Below are 21317 nucleotides of genomic sequence, written 5' to 3' on the forward strand. Positions count from 1 at the left end.
CGAGCCCAGTGCCTGTGTGCCGGGTTACATGTAGGATTCACCATAGCTGTTTGGATTAAGGGTCCATCCAGACAGGTATCTGATTCCCTACATACATCATGCATGACTTCAAAAACTTTGGTTTTGTGCCAAGATTCAGCTTGTGTCACAAGCAAAGAGTTTGGTAGCAGCAGCACAAGGATCCTACAGTGTTGGAGCTCATAGAGGGAAAACAGCAGCAGGTAACGGAGCTGACCTGACAGAGGGCTGTGCCTAAATGTGGTGGCTCACCCTCTGTCTCCTTCTACAGAGTGAGCTTCTTCACACAGAAGTAGGCTCTTAACTTGTCTGCAGATAAAATTACAAGAGATCAACCCTCCAGGCCCTTGCAGTGCCCCTTGAGGATGGTGTACATGAGGTTGTGAGAATTAGAAAACTTACAGAAAACTTCTCCAAAGTGAGCCTTCTCAGTCTCTACAAGCCAGAAACCTGGGCTTTGAGACCATCTGCCTTTAACATGTTAATTCCTCCACGACTTTCTCTGCTTTCTTCAATCATTTATACTTCTGGCTACCCCAGCATCCGGTATCAGGACGCCTTACCCTTCAGTTCGGCATAGCATAAAGGAGCGCTTGCTTTTGTTTTACATCTGCTATCTGATGAGTTCCCTCCTACTTTCCTGTGCTGTGATAATTATCAGCTCATTATCTGCTTTTCTGTCTGTGGCACAGAGCTCCAGCAATGAAAAAAGGCCGCACTGCCTTTCCATGAAGTCAACAAGCTCTTGCATGGTTGGCAATGTCAGAAATGAATGAGTTAAGTGCCTCGTGTTTTGGGGCCAGACCTGAACACCTCCAGCAGTACTTTTTGGCTGTGTCTTTGCCTGGCAGTTGTGCTTTCCTTTTAAAGGATGAGCGAGGGAGATTTCTTCCTCCTGCTCTCCTGCAAGGGAGCAATTTTCAGCCTTTGAGCTGAGGCTGCATTAAGAACAGGAGGGACCTTCTCAGCCCTGGTGGGAAAGCACTGTGAGGTAGAATTTGATGTGATCTTTTCCAACACATTGCTGTTTATTTTCAAACGTGTTGTCAGTGCTTTGATTTTTTTTTTCCAAAATAAATAAATAAATAGGTTTTGAGCAGTGAACTTAGTTTGATCCTCATCATACATGAGTTTAAGGGAGGTCTGATGATCATAAATGTGTGAACGGTTCTCTTTTCCTTTCTCCTCTAGGATTTTAGATAATGGGCTGTGTGCAATGTAAGGACAAAGAAGCAACAAAACTGACTGATGAGAGGGATGGGAGTTTAACGCAAAGTTCAGGCTACCGCTATGGCACAGATCCCACGCCACAGCACTACCCGAGCTTCGGTGTGACTTCAATTCCAAACTACAACAACTTCCATGCCACAGGAGGCCAAGGACTGACGGTGTTCGGTGGAGTCAACTCCTCCTCTCATACAGGGACGCTGCGTACAAGAGGAGGAACAGGTGACTGTCAAAGTCTTGTTTCAGTGCACTCGTTGGGCATCAATCCCGTTATTACACTGGGGTCCCAGCTGTCTTGGCATGCTCTTTTGTGTAAAAGTTACCTCATAAATTAGTGCAAAGAATTGAAGTTGGGGTGGAGCTGGGTCCTCAGCCCTGCCTTTGCAAACTTGCAGATGTTAGTTTGCATGGGGGATGAGAAATTATATATATGGCCAACTGACCACCTCATCCAGGGAATGGAAATTGTAGTCTGAGGCACCTCAGGTGTTTAACGGGAGATATTTGGTGTAGGTATGTCTCAACTCTCTCTTTAAAAACGCCGTGTCTACTTGGTATCCCTGCATTGTGTGTGGGTGCCAAACCAAGACGACTGATGACTCTAAAATCTGAAGGAGGTGGCGTGCCCACTAGCTTCATGAAAGCACAAGGATTAGTAGGAGGCTAGAGCAGGAGACTTCAGTTTATTTTTCTCCCCAGAAACTGGAATGGCTTACATTAAGCTTAGCCACCTGCTCTCCTGAAGCTCATTTTTCTTCTGTTTTTGGTGATGGAGTGTAACTCACCTATCTTCTTCTTTAGGTGTAACTCTTTTTGTGGCGCTTTATGACTATGAAGCAAGAACAGAAGATGACTTAAGTTTTCACAAAGGAGAAAAATTTCAAATACTTAACAGCTCGTAAGTTTTAGTCTTGGGAATATGCTTTTTAATATTTTTAAACTTATAGCATTGACAATTACATTTGCTTATGTCATTAGTAAAATATAACGTTGGATATTCAATATATGTAGGGCTTTTACTCGTTTACTTGTCTTTGCCTTTCAAGTGTTTATTACAGAAAAACAACTCAACCACATGCAGCTTTACTTCAAAAGTAAGCATTAGATTGTGTGATTCACTGCTTGCATTTCACAGTAAACTCACATTCAGACCTGAGAGTACCAGCCCTGTGCTTTACCAGAAGCCACAGAAGCTCTGCAAGATTTACACTAGCACTTTCTGCAGTCTGCTGCAAGCATCTCTGCACAAGAACAAGCTAAAAAACAATTCACAAAAGAGAACTTGCACAGACTTGCATGTCAACATTCGCTTAGAAGTGACAGTTCTTTTTGTTTTAAAGGTAGGTGATATAATCTGGACTTGCTAGTAAGTTAAGTGAAAACACATCACTGCACAGTTGCATTTCATATAAAAACCACACTTTCATCCTGGAAGCCATCAACTTAAAATTAATTTCATTAACTGTCCAGAGGAAAAAAAAATTAGCAATTTAAAATAACATCTAAAATTACTGTGCTACTGACCTATATCAGAACATCTTTCAATTCCTGGCTCAAAACAGAAAGTTGAAGGCTACGTAGCATGTACAAGTAAAAATGGGTTAACAAGCAAGTGTGTAGCTTTTAGAGGCTTTGTAATATTGCTCTCATCTTTTTTCTTATACTATGTGACAGTGAAGAAAATTCATCCCTGGTGCAGCTCCTGTTAATTTTAATAGAACAACTCCAGGCTTGGAGTTGGCTCAATGTGAATTAAAGTGGTAAAAAAAATAATCAGGTAATTCTGGGGAATATTTCATGAAGCCATGGAGCTGAGGACCTTTGATGTAGATGAAAGCACAGAAACTTCAGTTACAACTAGTAGAGAGAGCAGCACTTTAAAGACCTCTCTACTTCTAAATTACCACTTGGAAAAGAAAAAAAAAAAAAAAAAAAAGACACCTTTTTTAAAGTATTATCCTTTTTTTTTTTTTTTTGTGTTGCATGCTGCTTTCCCAACTTTACTATGTTGTAACCTGAAATAAATAGAAATGGCACGCATTGTGAATTCCTTACACATGCCAGCTGATGGAATTAGGGGGTGCTCACAGGGATGTGCAGAGCAATGATACTCAGAGTCAGTGAGACAGAGAGGTTGTGGGTGGTTATGGTACAGGCATCAGGAGGAAAGCTTTTTAAGAGAAGAAGAAAAAAAAATCATTCAGTGACTTTCCTGTAGGATTATAGATGCACAGTTCCCATCGCAGCCAGCTCTGCTTATAAACACTGGACCTAACCACGCTCCTGGAGGACTGACAGCCAGGCTGGGAATCTCCAGGGAGCAGCTTTTCTGTGAGAATGTTTCATCTCTCTACTTATATCAGAAATGACATGAAAGCAGACCATTTTTTGGAGTCTGCCACTGCTGCTCGCCCCAAGGAAGTACAAAAGTGCACTCGACCAGTTTTTCGGGAATTTTTTGAGAGAGTCGGGTTTGTCTTAACTCCAAATGAACGAAATTTGATCTGTGCTTTGGGTGAAAGGTTGAGGTCAGCACCACCTGAAATGGCACGCAGAGGGCATCCTTGCCATTTGATGTTAGAAGTGGTCCATTTCTGGGGTTGTTCAGAGCAGACTTCAGAGCTCAGAAACACCCCACCATCCCCACGGCCGCTCCTGCATACCCTGGCTAGCTGCACTGACTGGCCTCCTCCTAACGTAGGCTCATCAGGTGGGTGTCTGCTGTATTCCTCCTCCTTCCTGGCAGCGCTTTGAGAGATTCAGGCTCCTCTCTCAAAGCAGAGGGGGGTTTTCCTGGTGTTAAGATCTTGGGCACGTCTTTTTTTCCCTCCCTAGGTGCGATGAGATACCTCCATCTAGTGGACTGTCTGTGCAGTAAGGAGAATAAATGGGAACCAGTGATACTGGTACAGTTCTGGGGCTGCCTGTTCATGACAGCCATCAAGGAGCTGGGCTGTGCATCAACCACAGCATGGCACAATCTCTCAGAAATCATCTGCAGCAGCATATGGGGGTAGTGTTAGCTCTGCAGCTGGTAAAGTTAGGGACATAAACAGGGTCATTAGCCTGACATACTAATACACAAGTAATACGTATTAAAACAGTGACAGCTGCCAGCATCTAGAAAAGCTAGTTTTTCTTCAGTTTTGGAGCTGTAGCATTGGAAACATTAATTTTTTGATTCATCACAGCTGTTTTCTAGTTGTTTTCCATATTCTTTCTAGCTGTAAAAGAAGGTGGAGTTGAAAATTTAAAATAAGAGAGCTCACCCTCACACAACCTTTCCTGCCTGTTTGTAATAGTCCAGACAATGTACTTTCTTTAACTGCTTGCTTATTGAAGAGGCAGGATTTTCTGAATTTTCTGGCTATGTTTGATAATAGAGTTTAATTTAGTGAACAAATCTTTTTTTTATTTTATTTTTTTTTTTTTCAGAGAAGGAAACCAAGAATTTTCTAAACAGTCCAGAAGTAGAAAATGCTTGTTAGGAGCAGTAGGAGTTATATATCAGGGAATTTGGTACTGAGAACTAAATACAAATTGCTCAATCCCAAATCATTGCATCCCGGTAAATGTATGTTAAAGCTGTGAGTTGTGCAGCAATGTGCACTGTCTGAAAGATGACACCATGTCCCACTGTACACATATATGACAAAAATTGATGCTGAGCCTGTGGAGCACTGCCATAAGGTGGTCCTGTATGGACTCCTTCGTATTTAAATATTGTAGAAAAATGTGGTTTTTTAAGTATTTAAAAATGCAGCAAAGTCTTTTGCTATGTAAGATATCTCCTCCAGGTGGCCAGGAGAGGTAAGCTAGAGAATGAAGTGTGATCTTTAAGGGCTACTTAAAACTCTGTGTTGATAGGTGGCTTTGTAACGTCTTGGGGTTTCAGATGAATAATGCTCATGGAAGTTTGAATGTCGTGTTAAAATTAGCAGTGGATCTGAGTGTGTTCAATTTTACCATTCTCCTATAAGCTCTCTCAAGGGTCTGTATTAGAATAATTGCTATGGAGACAGTTTTCAATATTCCAGTCCAAATTCAGCCGTAACCAAACCTGATTTCACTGGGTTGTTACGCCTGTTTATGCCATTATGCTCCATTTGGAAGGCTACGTTCCTAATAATAACGGGTGCAAAGAAATATGTAGATTATCGTGGCTGAGATGCAAACAGCTTCCTCAGAAGTACACCCATAACCCAGAGAGGAGCTGCTGTGAATTCCTGCCACACACGTTGCAGGTGTCATTAGCAGTAGGAGCACCGTCTGTACAGCTGTGTCTCTCTCTCACTTTTCCTCACCTCTTTTTCTGCAGGGAAGGAGACTGGTGGGAGGCCCGGTCCTTGACAACAGGCGAAACTGGTTACATTCCCAGTAATTATGTGGCTCCAGTCGATTCCATCCAAGCAGAGGAGTATGTTTTCTTTTCACTGTAAAGACCCATTAGTGCTGTATTAGAAGAAGATTTGAGGAGTTTGTTTTGATTGATTGCAGTGATTTTTCAAATGGCTTACATTATTTTTATTTCACTTCTTGACTGCACTGATAAATAATTAGGTAATTAGTAACAAAAGAAGCACAAGCTCAGTGCTTTTTCAATGTCAAAACATAGGAAGAAAACCTAAAGGAACACTGGTCTGCTTCCTTTATTCAAGTGTCAGCAAATTTCAAGCTTTAAGCAAAAGACGCCCTTGCGTTTCCTGAAACGATTTGCAAAAATGTTAGGAGTCAATTAGTGTGCAAACCGTCTCAGAAACGGGGCACATTGGATCAACATACGTCTATCTATGCCTACAAAGCATAGAACAGGATGCATAGTGAGGACATATCTATGCAAAGAATGGAGAGGTGTGTGCATCCATTTTATTTCCAGTGTCAGAGTTACATCAGAGTAGCTTGTGTATCTGAGCAGGTAGAGCATGGCAGTGCCACAAAGCGTGGCTTGTGGGGATCTGTGCATTTTTTGAGTCAGCTCTGCAGAAGGCCATGGACTCCACTGTTGAACTACTGCAGTTTGTACCTTAGATTCCATTTTGCTGTAGTTCATTGGCATTTTTCTGATAACTCAGTTATAAGGATACAGACATCATCTGGAATGGCTCTGTCCTGATTGCCTGTGAAATCAAAAAAAATATATATTAATTGCTGCCGGAAAGAAAAAGGTATTGAAATTATAAAAGCCTTATAGAACCGCGGTAAAGTGGTTGCATCTGGTCCTTCTACTGGGGTTTTGTAGCTGTGCCGGAGCAAAAAATGTTGAATACTAATCTGCCACTATGTAAGTCAAATATTTAGTTTATAGAAATATCTACAAAAATGCTGCTTTTCAGCAGCAGTGCATTTTTCTGCCCTCTTTCTTGCCCATTCCTTCCCCCTCCAAGTCCTGCTTACAGTTTGTCCCAATGTGGCCTTTGCTGTGAGACGCCAAACAAGTGTTCTCAGCATCTACTGATTATAGGCATAATGCACAGGTTATTGTACAAAACATACAACATCTACTTCACAGATCTGCAACATTGCTTCCACACTACAACAAAAGAGACATAATATGACAATAGTGGTTGAATATACATAGTTTCCACAAATTGTCTACCATGTCTGAGCTCTGTGGCACTACCTATAAGAAAGTAATAAAGTAATCCTATGTAGATAGCATTTTTCTTACTATTTCTGATATTTCCTTAAGGTGGTACTTTGGCAAACTTGGCCGGAAAGATGCTGAGAGGCAGCTGTTGTCGTTTGGAAACCCAAGAGGTACCTTCCTGATCCGGGAAAGTGAAACTACCAAAGGTATGCTGGCCAAGGCTTTTCTGACAACAAATGAGAAGATGTGAGAAAAAAAAACATGCAAAGTTTGTAAAACACCGTTTTCATTGCTGTGAAAGTAGAGGAAAGTGCCATGTTGCATGCATTTGTGCTAGGGAATTTGATGGAACATCTTGAGTTATGGAGTGAGTGTTTGAAGCAGAGAACAACCCAAAAACCCAAGAAAAACCATGCCAAGCTCTGCCCATGGCATCTGCAGTTCAGGTTGTGCTCAGGCAGGGTGCTCTGCTCTGCTGCCACACTGAACATTGTGCTGTCTCTCTGAATGAGTTGAGGTTAGCACCACTGCAGTGGAGCTGGGTGGAGATGGGCCCCTCAGAACAGCACTGTGGGGCTGCCAGAGGCAGAGCTGGCTAGCTTACTGGGAATAGATGCTGGGAATCTGCAGTGTAGTTGAGGGAGAAGTACTGCTTCCTTCAGAACAAGCAGAATATCTTGATCTTCTTGGCTGTAGGATGAAGTTTGTGGGGGTGGAGGGTGCTGATTATTATTTGGGGAAGGTTAGGATTGGTTTGGTTTTTTGCCTTTCCTCTCTGAAATGCTGGATCCCTGGGGAAAAATAGTTTTAAATTCATAGACTAGCAATGAGAAAACTTTACAATTTGTACAATGAATATATTCAGAAAGTATTCAGCTGTATACATTCTGTTGAAATCAAGTGGAAGGATGTATTCTCCTCCTCCCCTGTAAAAATACTGGAGGCATTCCAGTTTTCCTGGTGGGTGCTATCATTGCTTCTACATTTAGTTCGTGAGGCCTGTCAACATCTTCTTCAAAGCTTTGTATGTATGGAAAGATCTTTCTAACTCATACAGCTGTTGAGGAGAAAACATGCAACTAACTGAAAACAAACTTGGCCATTTCTCAGCTAACCAGCAATCTGAAACAATAGCTTTGGGAAGCATAAGTCACTGGAATTAAGTTCTGAAGTCTAATGGTGGTTCATGTAATTAAAGCACTGAGTTGTCAGTGCTTTGATCAGAGCACACTCTGTCAGCTCGTGTTAGCATGCAAAGTGGTTGGAGTCGTGGCTGGAATAAGGGCTTAAAGAAGTGCCACTGCTCCCTTCTCTCTGAGCTATCTTCAGGCACTGCGTTCTGCCTCTTGAATCTCAGTTTTAGAATTTTGCCTGCTGCAGTCACCAGAATCCTCCTTCACTTTACCAACCTCGAGGACCATTAATGATGCAAAGTCAGCCTCAACGTGTTGTTGTTTCAGAAAGCTGATTTCCCATCTTGCCACTCCACAGCTTCATCATCCCTTATCTTGCAGTGAGGCACTCTCACCAGGACCAAGATCTGCCCAAACTTGCTCTTTTTCTGCAAATAGCCTCCACCTGTCCATTTTCACCAGCAGTTGCTGTGTATGTGAGAAGCAGGCAGGCTTCATTCCAGTCTGTGCTGAGTTTAAGAACTCTCTAATACAAGCATGCTTGGATCCTAAAAACAACATTGTTTCCCTAAACCCTGTTATCTGTTTAGTCTGTTCTGACCTTCTTTACACAGTGATAGGGGATATGTTTTGCAGGACTGTTTACATAGCTAAGTAAGTCAGGTTTCTTACTAGAGCTTCTTGTAATTGGGGAAAATGGAACAATCCATCCATCACGGTGGGGTTTGTAGCAGCAAGCTGGATTTCTCTGCTTTAAGGCTTAAGGCTTTCTGCATCTTCAGGCTGAGTTTGCATCACAGCCATTGGCAAAAACAAGACATGCATGTTTTTTGTCAAAAATGCCTGTGTCCCTTCTCATCTTTGTGGCGTGTAAATATGTTCTCAGAAGACAAAAAAGGGAGTTTGTTGTTCATGGGAAAGGAAAAAAACGACTGGGAGGACTGCATGGTGCATTCTCCACTAAGCCCTCTCAAAGCGCCTTGCCCCAGCTAGTCATCTTGGGCTTGAGGCAGGAATTGTTTGGTGACCTAGAATTGTCCCGTCTGCTTTAAATAATAACAATAATAAAATTAATCAAGATCATGTTAAAAGTATCATCATGGATGACTTCAGCATGAATGACCTCCCTTGATCATGGTCGCCTTCTCTCCTTACTTCCAAAATAAATCAGTCAAGGCTGGCTTTTCGTTTCTTTCAATGCCTCACTACCCAGGTACTTCATCAGCTCTTGTCTGGATAATCCTTCACCTGGTTTCAATCTCCACCCTCCAGTGCTGTCTGGTTTTAGGTTCATTTTTTAACGAATTCATTAGAATGATATATTGTAATGTCATATTTCTACCCAAATTTTTATTACTTGTATCTTTTATATTCCAATCTATCCGCGGATAATAATGAGTAGTCTAAATAACCAACAGCCTAAATAAATGAATGATAAAATCCATCTTGGTTCTTGTTTTTGTCCAGATTTGAACTAAAGCTCCAGTCCTGCAACTTGATCCGAGGTCATCGGGGGTCCACGAAGGGCCACCCACGCAGATCTGATTGCAGACCTGGAGCCGGGGATTGTTTACATTTTCCTAAAGAATCCGAAATAGTGACCAGATAGGCAGGGAGTGTGACTAAAGAAAATACAGCTGCTGCTGTGTTTTTGGATCAAAACTCACAACTGCAGTGGTGGAAAACCCTGCCTGGAAAAATGCGAAAGTAGGCAGGCAGCGTACAACCAGCAGTGCTGGTACAAGGCAGGCACAAAATTAGCTTGCAAATCCCCCAAACGCTTTGAACTCCTAGCTTAGAGAGATGTCCTTACTTAGTGGGAGAATCTGCTCAGAAAAATAACCTAAACAAACAGTATTTTTCTACACTTAGAAATAAAAACCCTGTCACTTCTCTGAGGGTGTCTGCCATTCACATAAAACAGAATCATGTGTGGAAGTGCTGGCTCTTTTCCTCCTATTTAGAGGATAAACAACAGGGAATTTGAGAAGCCCTTGGTGTCAGGGAGTCAGGGTGGAGAAGTTTTGTTCTCCACTGCTGCTCCACTCGGTGGTGAGCCATTTACCAGTGTGACCTGTTGCAGTATAACACAGTCAAATAAATTTTAGAGTCCCATAAAACATCCTCCCGGGGAGACATCCAAGAAAGACATTTCATATCAGGAATCTCAGCCACGTAACCCTGTTTTTTTAAAACTATTTCATTTAGCTGGAGGTGATTCTGGAGGACATGAATCTGTCACGTGTGTTGAAAAGTACTGTGATTTGGATCATCAGCAGTCAGTGCCATCAGACTGTAGGAATCATTCTGCCTTTCAGACTGTCCAAAATTGTCTGCCGGTGTTTTTCCTTCCCTGTTCTTAGCTGACATGGTTACCAGTGCAAGCAGCTTGGACTCCAGAAGGAGGACCTTTCTGACATCTCTGCAGCTGCCAGTTACCCTTGTATTTTTCTACTAATTCCTGAATTACCCTTGAGTAAACACAACATCAGTCTGAACCCTGAGCAAAGACATGACTTCACTGCCTTCGAGATGGCCGTGTTTTTGCTCAGCAAACTGCATTGAGCTGTAAAATATGGCTTCATCTCTGAATCTATATATAGAGAACCAACAGATCATTAAGACACCTGAATGTGCAGGTCCCCATGTTGGTGGTCCAGCCTGTGGGAAAACTGCTGCCAAGCAGGATGTCTTGAGGCATCTCACATGGCCCTTAACCCCTGTGTTTGGGCATCTGAATCCCATCAGTAAGCTCTAAAGTTCCAGCATGGATTTGTGAAGTGAAATGTTCAGTTCTTGCAGGTCTTCTGGTGCATAGTGTTAGCAGTGTACAACCTTCCCAGGACTGTGATGTACAAAGTATGCTAATTTTTTTGTGAAGAAGCTTGGGATCCATCTGGGTGACAACGCTACCTGTATATAAAGTCATTATTTCCAGTGCTCCCTATGAAAATCTTGACATTTACCACCTACTGGCATTTAGCTGAAAAAGAGTATTTGCAGAGTGACCTGGCACTTAAAATGGGAAAAGTCAATTTAATAACCTGAAGCACTAAATGTTAAAATACGAGTTTTCATTTACATAGACATCCTGATTTCCTTCCAGAAAAGTATGAAAGGGACACGGCGTGAACACTAAAATTTCCGTGATACCTCCTTTAATGTGTTAGATTCTCTTGTTATTTTCAAGATACAATAGGTATTTTTGAAGCAATTTCTCTTTCACTTTATAACAAACGACCAGCAAATGAAAATTTGTGTCTAAAAAGCCATTTACAATTTTTTCTTTCTCCTTTTCTTGGAACAGGTGCCTATTCCCTGTCTATTCGTGACTGGGATGATATGAAAGGAGATCATGTCAAACATTATAAGATTCGCAAACTTGACAATGGTGGATATTATATCACAACTCGGGCACAATTTGAAACTCTTCAGCAGCTGGTTCAGCATTATTCAGGTAACTTTTCAGATAATACGTAGCACTCTTAAGTACTTTAAAGCAAGTGTTTACTGCTGAGCTGACGGATGTGTAAGATGCCCTAAAGAGTCATTTGAGCTATGTCTCTTGCTTGTTGTAATGCATCTTCCATTATCCCTTTCCCATTACAGTTATAAATGGCTTTGAGTGCTGTTCACAGCATACAGTGGCTGAGCTTTTAAAAGCTAGCAGTCTGCTGAGGTAAAGGCTTTGCCTGCTCTCCCTTTTCTAAGCAAACAGAATTACTCAATTTGACTAGCACATCTGAATTCCCCCTGCATAAGCGACTGCTAACACGTACCTTTTGCAGCACAGTATTCCTAATAAAGCAAATAGGGAACTGCAGTGTGGAATTCAGTCACTTAAAGCAATGACCAAAAGGTTTGCGTATATAACCTGACTCAAATAGTCCCATTGAGTTTGTGTTCATTGTGAAGAGTATTAACATTTAAATTTTAATTGGTCTAATTTTAAAAATAAATACAGCAAGGCGGGTGTTTCTCAATGCATACTGCGTCCGCCCACCAAGCTCTTTTTTTTTTTTTCTAAATTCCTGTGATTAAAATGTAACATGAACTATTCAACCCAAAAGTGCATCCTGCTGTCACTGGGGATTGGTATACAATAGTTACAACTAAAAAAACCCCAGACCTCTGCATAAGACCACTGGTTTTTATGTAACAGATTGCCATGCTTCTCAGCATGGGCATTTTCAAAGCAGAAGTTTGAATTTTAAATTATTCTTTTTCTTTTTTCCTTACTTTAGCTTTTCATAATATTAGCAAGTGACCCCAAATGCTCGCTGCTCAAAAACTTTTCATAAATTTTACTGGGAAATCAACTTCTTTGTGGGGTGTTTTTTTATGTATTCTTTGTATTCTGTCTGCTGTATTCTTATGCTATTCATACTAGACATCTGGCTGTCTTCTCCGCCCAGTTTCTCGTGGGTGTATGCTGCCTGGGAGAATTTCTAGCTGTTTCTGGTGACTCTGCATTAAGCTAAGCTAAATAATGTATAAAAACTCACATCTAAGCATGATAATTTTCAAGCTCCTTATACCAACTGATATACGCCAACTTTTAGTTATCTGTGGTCAAAATATTTGGGTTGCGTATTTCCCGTGCACAGATGCAGAGACACATTTGTCTCTGGACAAATATAGGAAAAGTCATTTCCTTGCCACACAGAGACACGATCAGTGAGATCCAGTCAGGGTAGCTCAGGAGCTGATGGTACAGACCCATCCCACAGAGGTTTCACCTGCAGTCTCCCATGCCCAGGCCCAGCTGACTCAAAACATAAACACTGCCTCTAACTACCTGCTCAGCACTCTGGATTCAGGGAGAGGTTTATGACTGCCTAGATTTACTTTTAGAAAGTGCTCAGTGATGCCCAAATGACTCTGTAAAGATCAGCGTGGTTCCTGAACAACCCTGAAGAGTCCATAGGTCAGCACCTCCAGCCTTCATCCCATCACTGTCCAGTCCTGGGTCAGGAGTTGGAAGTACCAAGTGTGGCTTTGCACAGACACCATTCACCACTCCCTAACAACAAATCTTTCAAGGATAAGTATTGTTCTGGTGCGTGCAGCCCAGGCTTACTGGAGCACCAGCATGCCAACTTGTTTGTTTGTTGTTGTTTCAATTAAAGAAGACAAGGAGGTCTTGTAAACCTCTAGTTCTTTTCTGCAGTTATCCAAAATCGTAAGGAAGCTTTCCAGATACTGTCCGTATTTGGAGTAGTCCCTACCCTGATGTTCCTATTGGAATTATCTTGGAATAAGATGTGCCAACTGACCAGCTCATCTTCCCATTCTGTGGACTTTGCTGTCCTGCTGCAGGAAGTCCAGGGTTCCTGTCAGGGTGTCTCTGGGGACTGGCCCACCACCTCATAACAGCTGTGCTGAGGAGGGAGAGTATGGTGTTGCAGGAACTTTGGTGCTTGCCCACACTGTGATGCTGAAAGAAACTTTTCACCTTCCCAGAAAGAAGTCTTGCTCTGCAGAATAAGGACTGTATTTGAGACTAAAAAACAGTAGCAGTTGCCCACCTTGTCCTGCTCTGCTGTCCCTGTTTTAAGATACAAGCTGCTCTGCAGCTTTATATCATAGCCTACTTGGTGCTGCATAGTATATTACACAACATGTCTGTGTAGGTGTGTATATATATATATATATATATATATATATATAAATCATTGGTTTTACTCTGGCTAAAATATTTTGTGACTTTTGTCACAATTCAGTCTTCTGTGAAGCTTTGCAAGAGATAAGTATAATGAATCTGCCCCAAATGATGCAAGACTGTCTTCATACACTAATAAAAGTCTGTTTTATTAGGAATGCTAGAAAAAGACTGCTAGAGGATACCCAGAACAATACATTTTCACAGAATAGGATATAAAAAATACCATTTCGGAGGTCACATTAAAAAAATTGCAAAAACTCTGCCTCATTTTCATCACTGTGATTCTCAGAAAAACTGAATCCTCCCTATGTTTCTGTTACTTAGTTCAGGAACAAATCAGCTTGTAAGTTACTGATGATATTTAAAAAGTTATGCTGTACTATCTACTATACCAGTTACTTATGCAGTTATCTTAATGCAGCTTTGTGGGAGAAGGGAAATCCTGAGTCCACAAGAGAAACCATTGATGGTCACCTTCAATTGCAGGCTGTGGAAGCAGAAACTAAAATATTTCCTGTTCTGTCTCAGATGAATATGTTTCAGTGTTCAATTTCTAATCTTCCAGGATGCTTTGTGGTATGCAACTAACAGCTGTTGTGAGTAGCATTGTTTTTATGCTTACTGTTTTTGTTTCATGTCACACTTTTTTTTCTTTCTTCTTCTTTGCTGTTGGCTTCACTTCTGGCTCCATCAGAGAGAGCTGCAGGTCTTTGCTGCCGCTTAGTAGTCCCCTGTCATAAAGGAATGCCAAGGCTTACTGATCTGTCTGTCAAAACCAAAGATGTCTGGGAAATTCCACGAGAATCCCTACAGTTGATCAAGAGACTGGGAAATGGGCAGTTTGGGGAAGTATGGATGGGTATGGAGCAAAATAATTATTCTAAAATAGCTCTCTGTGTGGGGATTGCAAGATGGAAGGTGAAAATGTAGGACATTGTGACCCACAGGAAAAAAAAAAAAAAAAAGCAAAGCTCAAATTGTTTGGAGAAATACCTTTGCAATCACGACTCTGACCCTGAAATTATTTAATTTAATCTTCAACTTTTACTGTAATGGATGGCAAAAGAAAACTGAAATTTCATGTTTCCTTGGAAGGCTTCAATTATGACAAATTACCACCATTTTAATAATAAATCACAGCTCACATAGCAATCTGTTAATTATACCAGTGAGCCTTTTCCTGCAAGCTAATAAAAAACGTCTTTACCTTCAGTATCCAAAAATCAGTGTTTGCAAATGAACCTTAATGCAGCACTGAAACACAAGTCACCTTCCATCTTTCTCAATGCATGCATAATTTTGGATTATAAGTGTGTTTTTTTTATTAATTTCCTCTCCTATAGAGAAAGCTGATGGTTTGTGTTTTAACTTAACTGTGATTGCTACGAATAATACCCCACAAACTGTTGGATTGGCTAAAGATGCATGGGAAGTTGCACGTGATTCATTATTTCTGGAACAGAAGCTTGGTCAGGGCTGTTTCGCTGAAGTGTGGCGTGGTAAGGCAGAGAATATATTTTCCTTTGGATGGATCTTTTAAGGCCCTCTTGGCTGAAATAAGCATTTCAAGTAGAGATCTTAAGGCTAAAAGATCAGAATAATACAAAATGTTAGACTGTATCACCTCAAACAGACATACATACAGTAATCCCCATGGAAACTTGCTTTCATTTACACACACTGATAGGAGAGTGCAGGGCTTTCAACTTCATTAATTGCATTGAGTTTATTTGAGTGACTACACAGTTGTCAGGTTTTAAAACAGAAATGATGCTGAACTTTTAAAGCAGAATGGCTAACCAGAAATTAACCTGGTAAACAGGCATTTTTCTTTCCTCATCTGTTTTAGCATTGCTGGGGTCAGACCCTGAAATTGCTTCCATCCCCTCCCCCAGATTTAAAGATTAGCAAGCTAATACTGTCAAGCTAGCTTTCCCATGCATCCACTCCATTAATTCAGTTTTGAAATTTGTATCTGCAGCAGAATCCTGTAACTCAATATAGAGACCAGGGACAATAGAGTCAAGACTTGCCCAGCCCAGCTGAACCCACACTTTGAAGTCCAGAAACACTGACATTTTCCAAATCCACTGACATTGTTTTCTGCCCACTTGCCAGCTTTACTTACTACTCCCTTTCTATGGGCCTCATTCTTTTAACGACTACAGAACAATAGCAATTAAAAATATATATAAATCTTAGAATGGCCGTAGCATTGAAACACAATGTAGTGGCCATTTAATAAGAGGTGGGCTCAATTTTGGTGCCAAACTGCACTCTGTGTAGCCTCTTTTAAAACGTCTGATTCAAATAAAGACTCACCATATGTTGTTTCTTTACTTCATAGGCATTTGGTGGAGTGGTTTGGTCGTTCTTTTTGTTGCAGCGACACAAAGAATGTAAAACCAAAATAACCAGTGGGTTCTCCTGGGCTCTTGCAGCTGTTTTCCGTTGCAAGACTACAGCAAGGAGCATGGCAGCAAGTCTGAAATTTATAGAATGTATTTGAGCTATTACCAAAAAAAAAAAAAAAAGATAAAAACAAACTATGTTTTATATTAGCATCCCTATATAACTGCAGTTTCACCTTCTTGTTTTCCATCTTGAATGCACGTGAGAGTTTCACGTTGATGTTAATAGTTAGTGGCCAGCTTTTTTTGTGATCTTAAACTGTTACAATAAGCTAAAGTAAGAAATGTAATTTAAAAAAAAAAAAAATCAGCTATGAGAAACAAAGTGCCAAGTGCCAGTACCAAATATCTGTCAGAAACGGAGAAAATATTATTACAGTTGTGACATTATTTTTCCTAATGTACAGTAAAAATGTTAATAGCCCTGAAGCGTTACCAAATTGGAATAGATTAACACGGTAAAAAAGAATAAAAAAGCCATTAAGTAGTAACTAACTACCTGCGGGAGGAGTTCAGAGGGAGGGCTCTGCTAATGAAAGTTATTTAATTGTCTGTGAGATACAAAGATACCAAAACACAACAAGAAAATTTTACGATTTAAATTGGATGAGAGAATAAGTTTACCTTTCTGTCTGATTTTCTTTTCTTAACCAAAGGTAAAATCCTAGTTTATTGTTATTATAATGTCAGTGACAAAGACCCTGGTGTCCGTGAGGCTCGGGTTCTGCCCCGGTTTGTGTAACTGGTGCTGCTTCTGTGAGTGACTGGGACCAAAGCTCTCTGTGGGTCCGTGGCTCAGTGGCTCTATACAGGACACCCTCCCTTTCACCCATCCCAAAAGGTTTTGGCCACTCTGCTTGTGAAACCAAGAGCTCAGGAGACTGCCTTAGGTGCTCTCAGGTGCTGAGGTAATCACTCCAGCACCAGCAGTGGTCACAGCACTTAGCGCTGAGCTGGCAGAAGAAAACCAAGGCGCAGTGAAAACCAAACTCATACTGCACACATATTCTGGCTAATACGCATCTCAACCCCTCCTCAGACAGCCTGTAGCTGCATGAGCAGCCCTGGAAGCAACAGGCAGCATCCGCAGCGGCTCCCCCACCGCTTCTCCCCTGCCCTGGACGAGGCGAGATGGCAGCTGGGAACTGACTGCTCACACAAAGAGCAACCCGCTTCATTTATGCCCTGGCAGGCTGCAAAAGCTCACAGTGAAGTTATTTTGGCTTAACCTGTTCCTGTGCAGCAGCTGAGCCACGGTAACTGATTGTCAATGCGTTTTTCATAGATACATACTAGGAATTACCCTTTTTGTTGACACCCTCATTTATAGAAGCTAGATTTGAGCCTCAACCTTCAATGTACTTTGTAGATCTGCTATTTTCATGCTCATGTGCAGCAGAGTAGGTTTTTCCCAGCGCAATTTACATCTGAAGTCACATAGTACTGCTCTCCAGCCTTGTTAAAACGCAGCTCCCTGTTCACACACTGTACAGGATCTTTGGGATCCCAATTAAAAGAATGGCACAGCTGCACTCTCCAGTCAGTGCGTGCTCTAGAGAGACGATGGGGAGAGCATGGACTGCTTATAATTGCATAAATATATATATATAAATGTAGTTACTTTAAAAGTAACGTAATAAATATATTGCCATTGCTTCCATTGCTCCTCTTTACTGTAGGACCAGAGCAGTGGATTTATCAGTAAAGGCAGTCGAGGATTTCTCTGAACACCCGTAGCTCTGTGTGTGTCTGACAACTCCACAGCGCTGTATGAAAACACACAGCTGAGCTGTGTTCGCCTGGACTTCTGCCAGCTCACAGAGCAAGCTGCTGGGGATCCTGCGCTTCCAGGGCTGGTGGCTTCAGCCCTCGCTGCAGACTGCTGCGAGCTCAGGGCTCCCGCTTGGCTCCACGGCAGCCCTGCCTCTGAAGCAGGGTTCAGGGAAACCTGGCCCAGGGGCAAGCAGAAGGCTCTAGGGAAATGATATTTCTGCTCGCTTTCGTTTTCTTCACTTGCCCTTCCCCTGAGCCCCAGAGAAACCTGTTAACGTAGGTAGCTGTTGATTTTTTCCTTTCCATTCCTCCCTGCCCTCCTTGCAAACTCCCAAGTGCCACCCCACCTTTTGTGGGAAGCCCTGAGTCAGCCTCCCCTGGCTCTCCCCAGCTCCTCGTGCAGGCTTTTGGGGTCCAGAGCCAGGTGCCTCCCTTCCTTGCTCTGCACCCCTTTGGCTCTCCCCACAAGGATGCCCCAGCCCCTTGGGAGCAGCTCTGGCACGTCCTCAGCCCCACTGTGAGGGTTGGTAGATGATGGTGTGACCATGTCAGTCCCAACCACGAGCAGAGAACAAGGTGAGGTGGGGAGGAACCTCCTCATTTTCAGCCAGCAGCTGCCGGGCTTCCAGGGGCGAGGAGGGGAAGGGAAAAGACACATTTTGGTCTGGAGACAGGCCCATGTTTGTGAAATGAAATCGATTCCGAATTTGTTCCTTGGGAATTTTTCTCATATATTTTTTTCCTCTGACTCAGAAGAAAAACAACATGTCAAAATGTCTTGCAAATGGAAAGTTCTGGGTTTAACCAGTTCTGTTACCCAAATCTGTGACTGGAGCTGTGTTGTTGTCTGGAGTCATTCCTTATTAGCAGGGAAATGCATAAAGATGGATTTCAGCAGTCCTGCATTTTGTACTCAGAGGAGGTTTCCGTGGACATCACTGGAAGCGTTGTCTGAGTAAGACAAGAGAGATCACACCCCAGTGCCAATGGGAGTATTATTTTTTGGTATAATAGAAAAAGACTAAGACATGAGGGAGGCGTGGGAGGAATGTAAATGAAAAGGCAAAATGTGAAACCACTCTTAAAAAAAACACAAAACAGTCTTGTGTCCTTGCTAGTTTACTCCTCTGTTTTATGTATCAGTCAGAAAAAGGAGCAGCAGATGTTTAATCTAACTAACTGTCTGTGCCTTTAGGTACGTGGAATGGAAATACTAAAGTGGCTATCAAGACTCTGAAGCCTGGCACTATGTCTCCAGAGTCATTCCTGGAGGAAGCCCAAATCATGAAGAAGCTAAAACATGACAAACTGGTCCAGCTTTACGCCGTGGTATCTGAAGAACCCATTTATATTGTCACGGAGTACATGAGCAAAGGTGAAGCCAGAGCTGCTGCCCTTGATAACAGTATTTTTTCTTTCTCGAAGCTCAGAGGAAGTCTCTGAGTCATTCAACTCTGAATGGGGCCCAAAAACTAAAATCCCCTAGGTGTACAAGCAAGAATCACATAAAGAAAGTTTGCATGAGGAGGTCATGGGAGAAGCCAGTGCATCTTAAGTGTTTTCAACTGCATCATTGTAATATATGATTTGCACATACAATTCTTTTTTCTTTTCCCTGTTCTTTCCCCTTCCCTTTCTCTTTCTCCCTTCTCTTTTTCTTTAAGCTACCTAACTGGTAACAACATAGTAAAATGAGAAAAGAAAAACTTTCAGCTCCATCAGATCTCCAGCAGGGGTGCTGAGAGTAGAGCAAAAAAATCTGCCTGTTTTGGAAAAGCAAAGGAACCAAATAGGAAACATAAGTTCTCACAGGGAAATTTCATTGTACATTGGAGGATACACTCTGAATTTTTCAGTACATTTTTTCAGCCTATTTGGAGTTGATTTTTATTTTCCTGGCAGGTGCCTGCCCACCTCCCTGCTCAGAGGCATCCAAACGCTGACTAACTCACACTTTAATCATATGTCTTAGTGACAAGCATGTGCTTTTTCCCATTAAAAGAAAAAAAGAGAAAAGAAAAAGAAAGAAATAAAAAAACAACTTCTCAAAAGCCTTCTGAAATGTGTGGTTTATTTTGGCTTAGTTTACTATTTTTTACTGTACCATTTTCCGTCTTTGTTTCTGAGGTTGTGGCTGAGGATTTATCAAGGGAGAAATGTCTAATCAACTTTCTTTTCCCCTTATTTATTAAACCAATTCACTGACCTTATTTAAAGGAGACTGCTACACTTCTCTGCTTAAATAAAAGGTTGGGAAGGGAGCTGTAGCACTCTATGCTATTTTTAAAAGCTACAGGGGACTTCCTTGCTTTTCCTTACAAGAGGGGCTTGTGTCCATATTGCTTTTGCTAAAATCACTTCCATTTGATCTCTGCTTGGTCTTCTCTAGTTTTGAACAGTGATCATCTAAAATTAATGATTCATGTTTGTTAACTAGAGAAGGAGGGCTACAAATAGTGTGGTTACCAATTTCCTAAAGAAAATTAGCCTTCGTTAGCGCTAGCCCATTTGGAGTTACCAGGCTCCAGGCTGACCTTTCTTCTGGAGCAGGTTGAGCTGGGATCTGACTTTTTCCATAGCTTGTGTGGCTTGGAACCAAGCTGATGCTTTTCAGCGGGCTGAGGCCTTTTGAGAGCAGCAGGTATACAGTTTCAAAGAGCACTGGAAAAGTTCAGAAAGATCAGCTTCCTTAGTAATGGTCAGGAAAATTAAAAACAACTTTCTTCTCCCTGCAACTTTCTTTGGACTAGTGACATACTCTTCTGCAAGCCAACCTTAATGCAGAGTGAAACAAGTATAGCAGGAAAATTTTAAACTCTTGTGTTTGCTTTTTTTTTGTTTTGTTTTGAAATTGTCCACTTGCACTCAAAGCATTATTGTCTTTAATATTGCACATATTGTTGCATCTCCAACCTGACAGCCATTGTTTCTGCAACATTTCTGTATTGTGTCTACTTTGCTTTTACAGGGAGTTTGCTAGATTTCTTAAAAGACGGCGAAGGAAGAGCCTTGAAGTTACCGAATTTAGTGGACATGGCAGCCCAGGTCTGTTGTCAGAGTACTGAGCCCTGAGGTGTGCATGTTGTGTAGCCCACTGATGTCTGAGTTCCTTTTAAAATGCACCCATTGTGTTTCATGCAGGTGGCTGCAGGCATGGCGTACATCGAAAGGATGAATTATATACACAGAGATCTGCGATCTGCAAACATTCTGGTGGGAAATGGCCTAATATGCAAGATTGCTGATTTCGGATTAGCAAGGCTGATTGAAGACAATGAGTATACAGCAAGACAAGGTACATACAGCAGCAAGCGTAGCACTGAGCATCATTTTGGTGACAGGGGAAGGAAGAGTAGAACATCATTAAAAAAAAAAAAAAAACAAAACAAAAAACAACTCTCTCCTGTGCTTTGGAGTTGCCTTCAGTAAATCTTGAACTCATATTAACTCCTAGCCCAGAACTCCACTGCCAAATGCATCCCCTACAGGGGAGGTCTGATTAG

The 21317-nt window shown here is 41.7% G+C and overlaps 1 protein-coding gene across 8 annotated transcripts in view; it reads left to right on the plus strand.

Moving 5' to 3' along the window:
• The window catches only part of FYN (FYN proto-oncogene, Src family tyrosine kinase), a 129379-nt gene that overhangs the window by 90785 nt on the left and 17277 nt on the right, over positions 1-21317 (plus strand). For 6 of the 8 annotated variants that reach the window (XM_068677684.1, XM_068677681.1, XM_068677685.1 and 3 more), the window contains 9 exons: positions 1210-1467; positions 2047-2143; positions 5564-5662; positions 6935-7038; positions 11273-11422; positions 14325-14489; positions 19010-19189; positions 20783-20859; positions 20956-21109. In XM_068677684.1, the coding sequence (XP_068533785.1) occupies positions 1221-1467; positions 2047-2143; positions 5564-5662; positions 6935-7038; positions 11273-11422; positions 14325-14489; positions 19010-19189; positions 20783-20859; positions 20956-21109 (1273 nt within the window). In that variant the 5' untranslated portion in view covers positions 1210-1220. Of the gene's footprint in view, positions 1-1209; positions 1468-2046; positions 2144-5563; positions 5663-6934; positions 7039-11272; positions 11423-14324; positions 14490-14973; positions 15130-19009; positions 19190-20782; positions 20860-20955; positions 21110-21317 lie in introns of all 8 variants that reach the window. The other 2 variants (XM_068677687.1, XM_068677688.1) reach the window with 2 other exon arrangements.

The sequence above is a fragment of the Anas acuta genome, chromosome 3 (genome assembly GCF_963932015.1).
Source record: "Anas acuta chromosome 3, bAnaAcu1.1, whole genome shotgun sequence".
NCBI classification, from domain to species: Eukaryota; Metazoa; Chordata; class Aves; order Anseriformes; family Anatidae; genus Anas; species Anas acuta.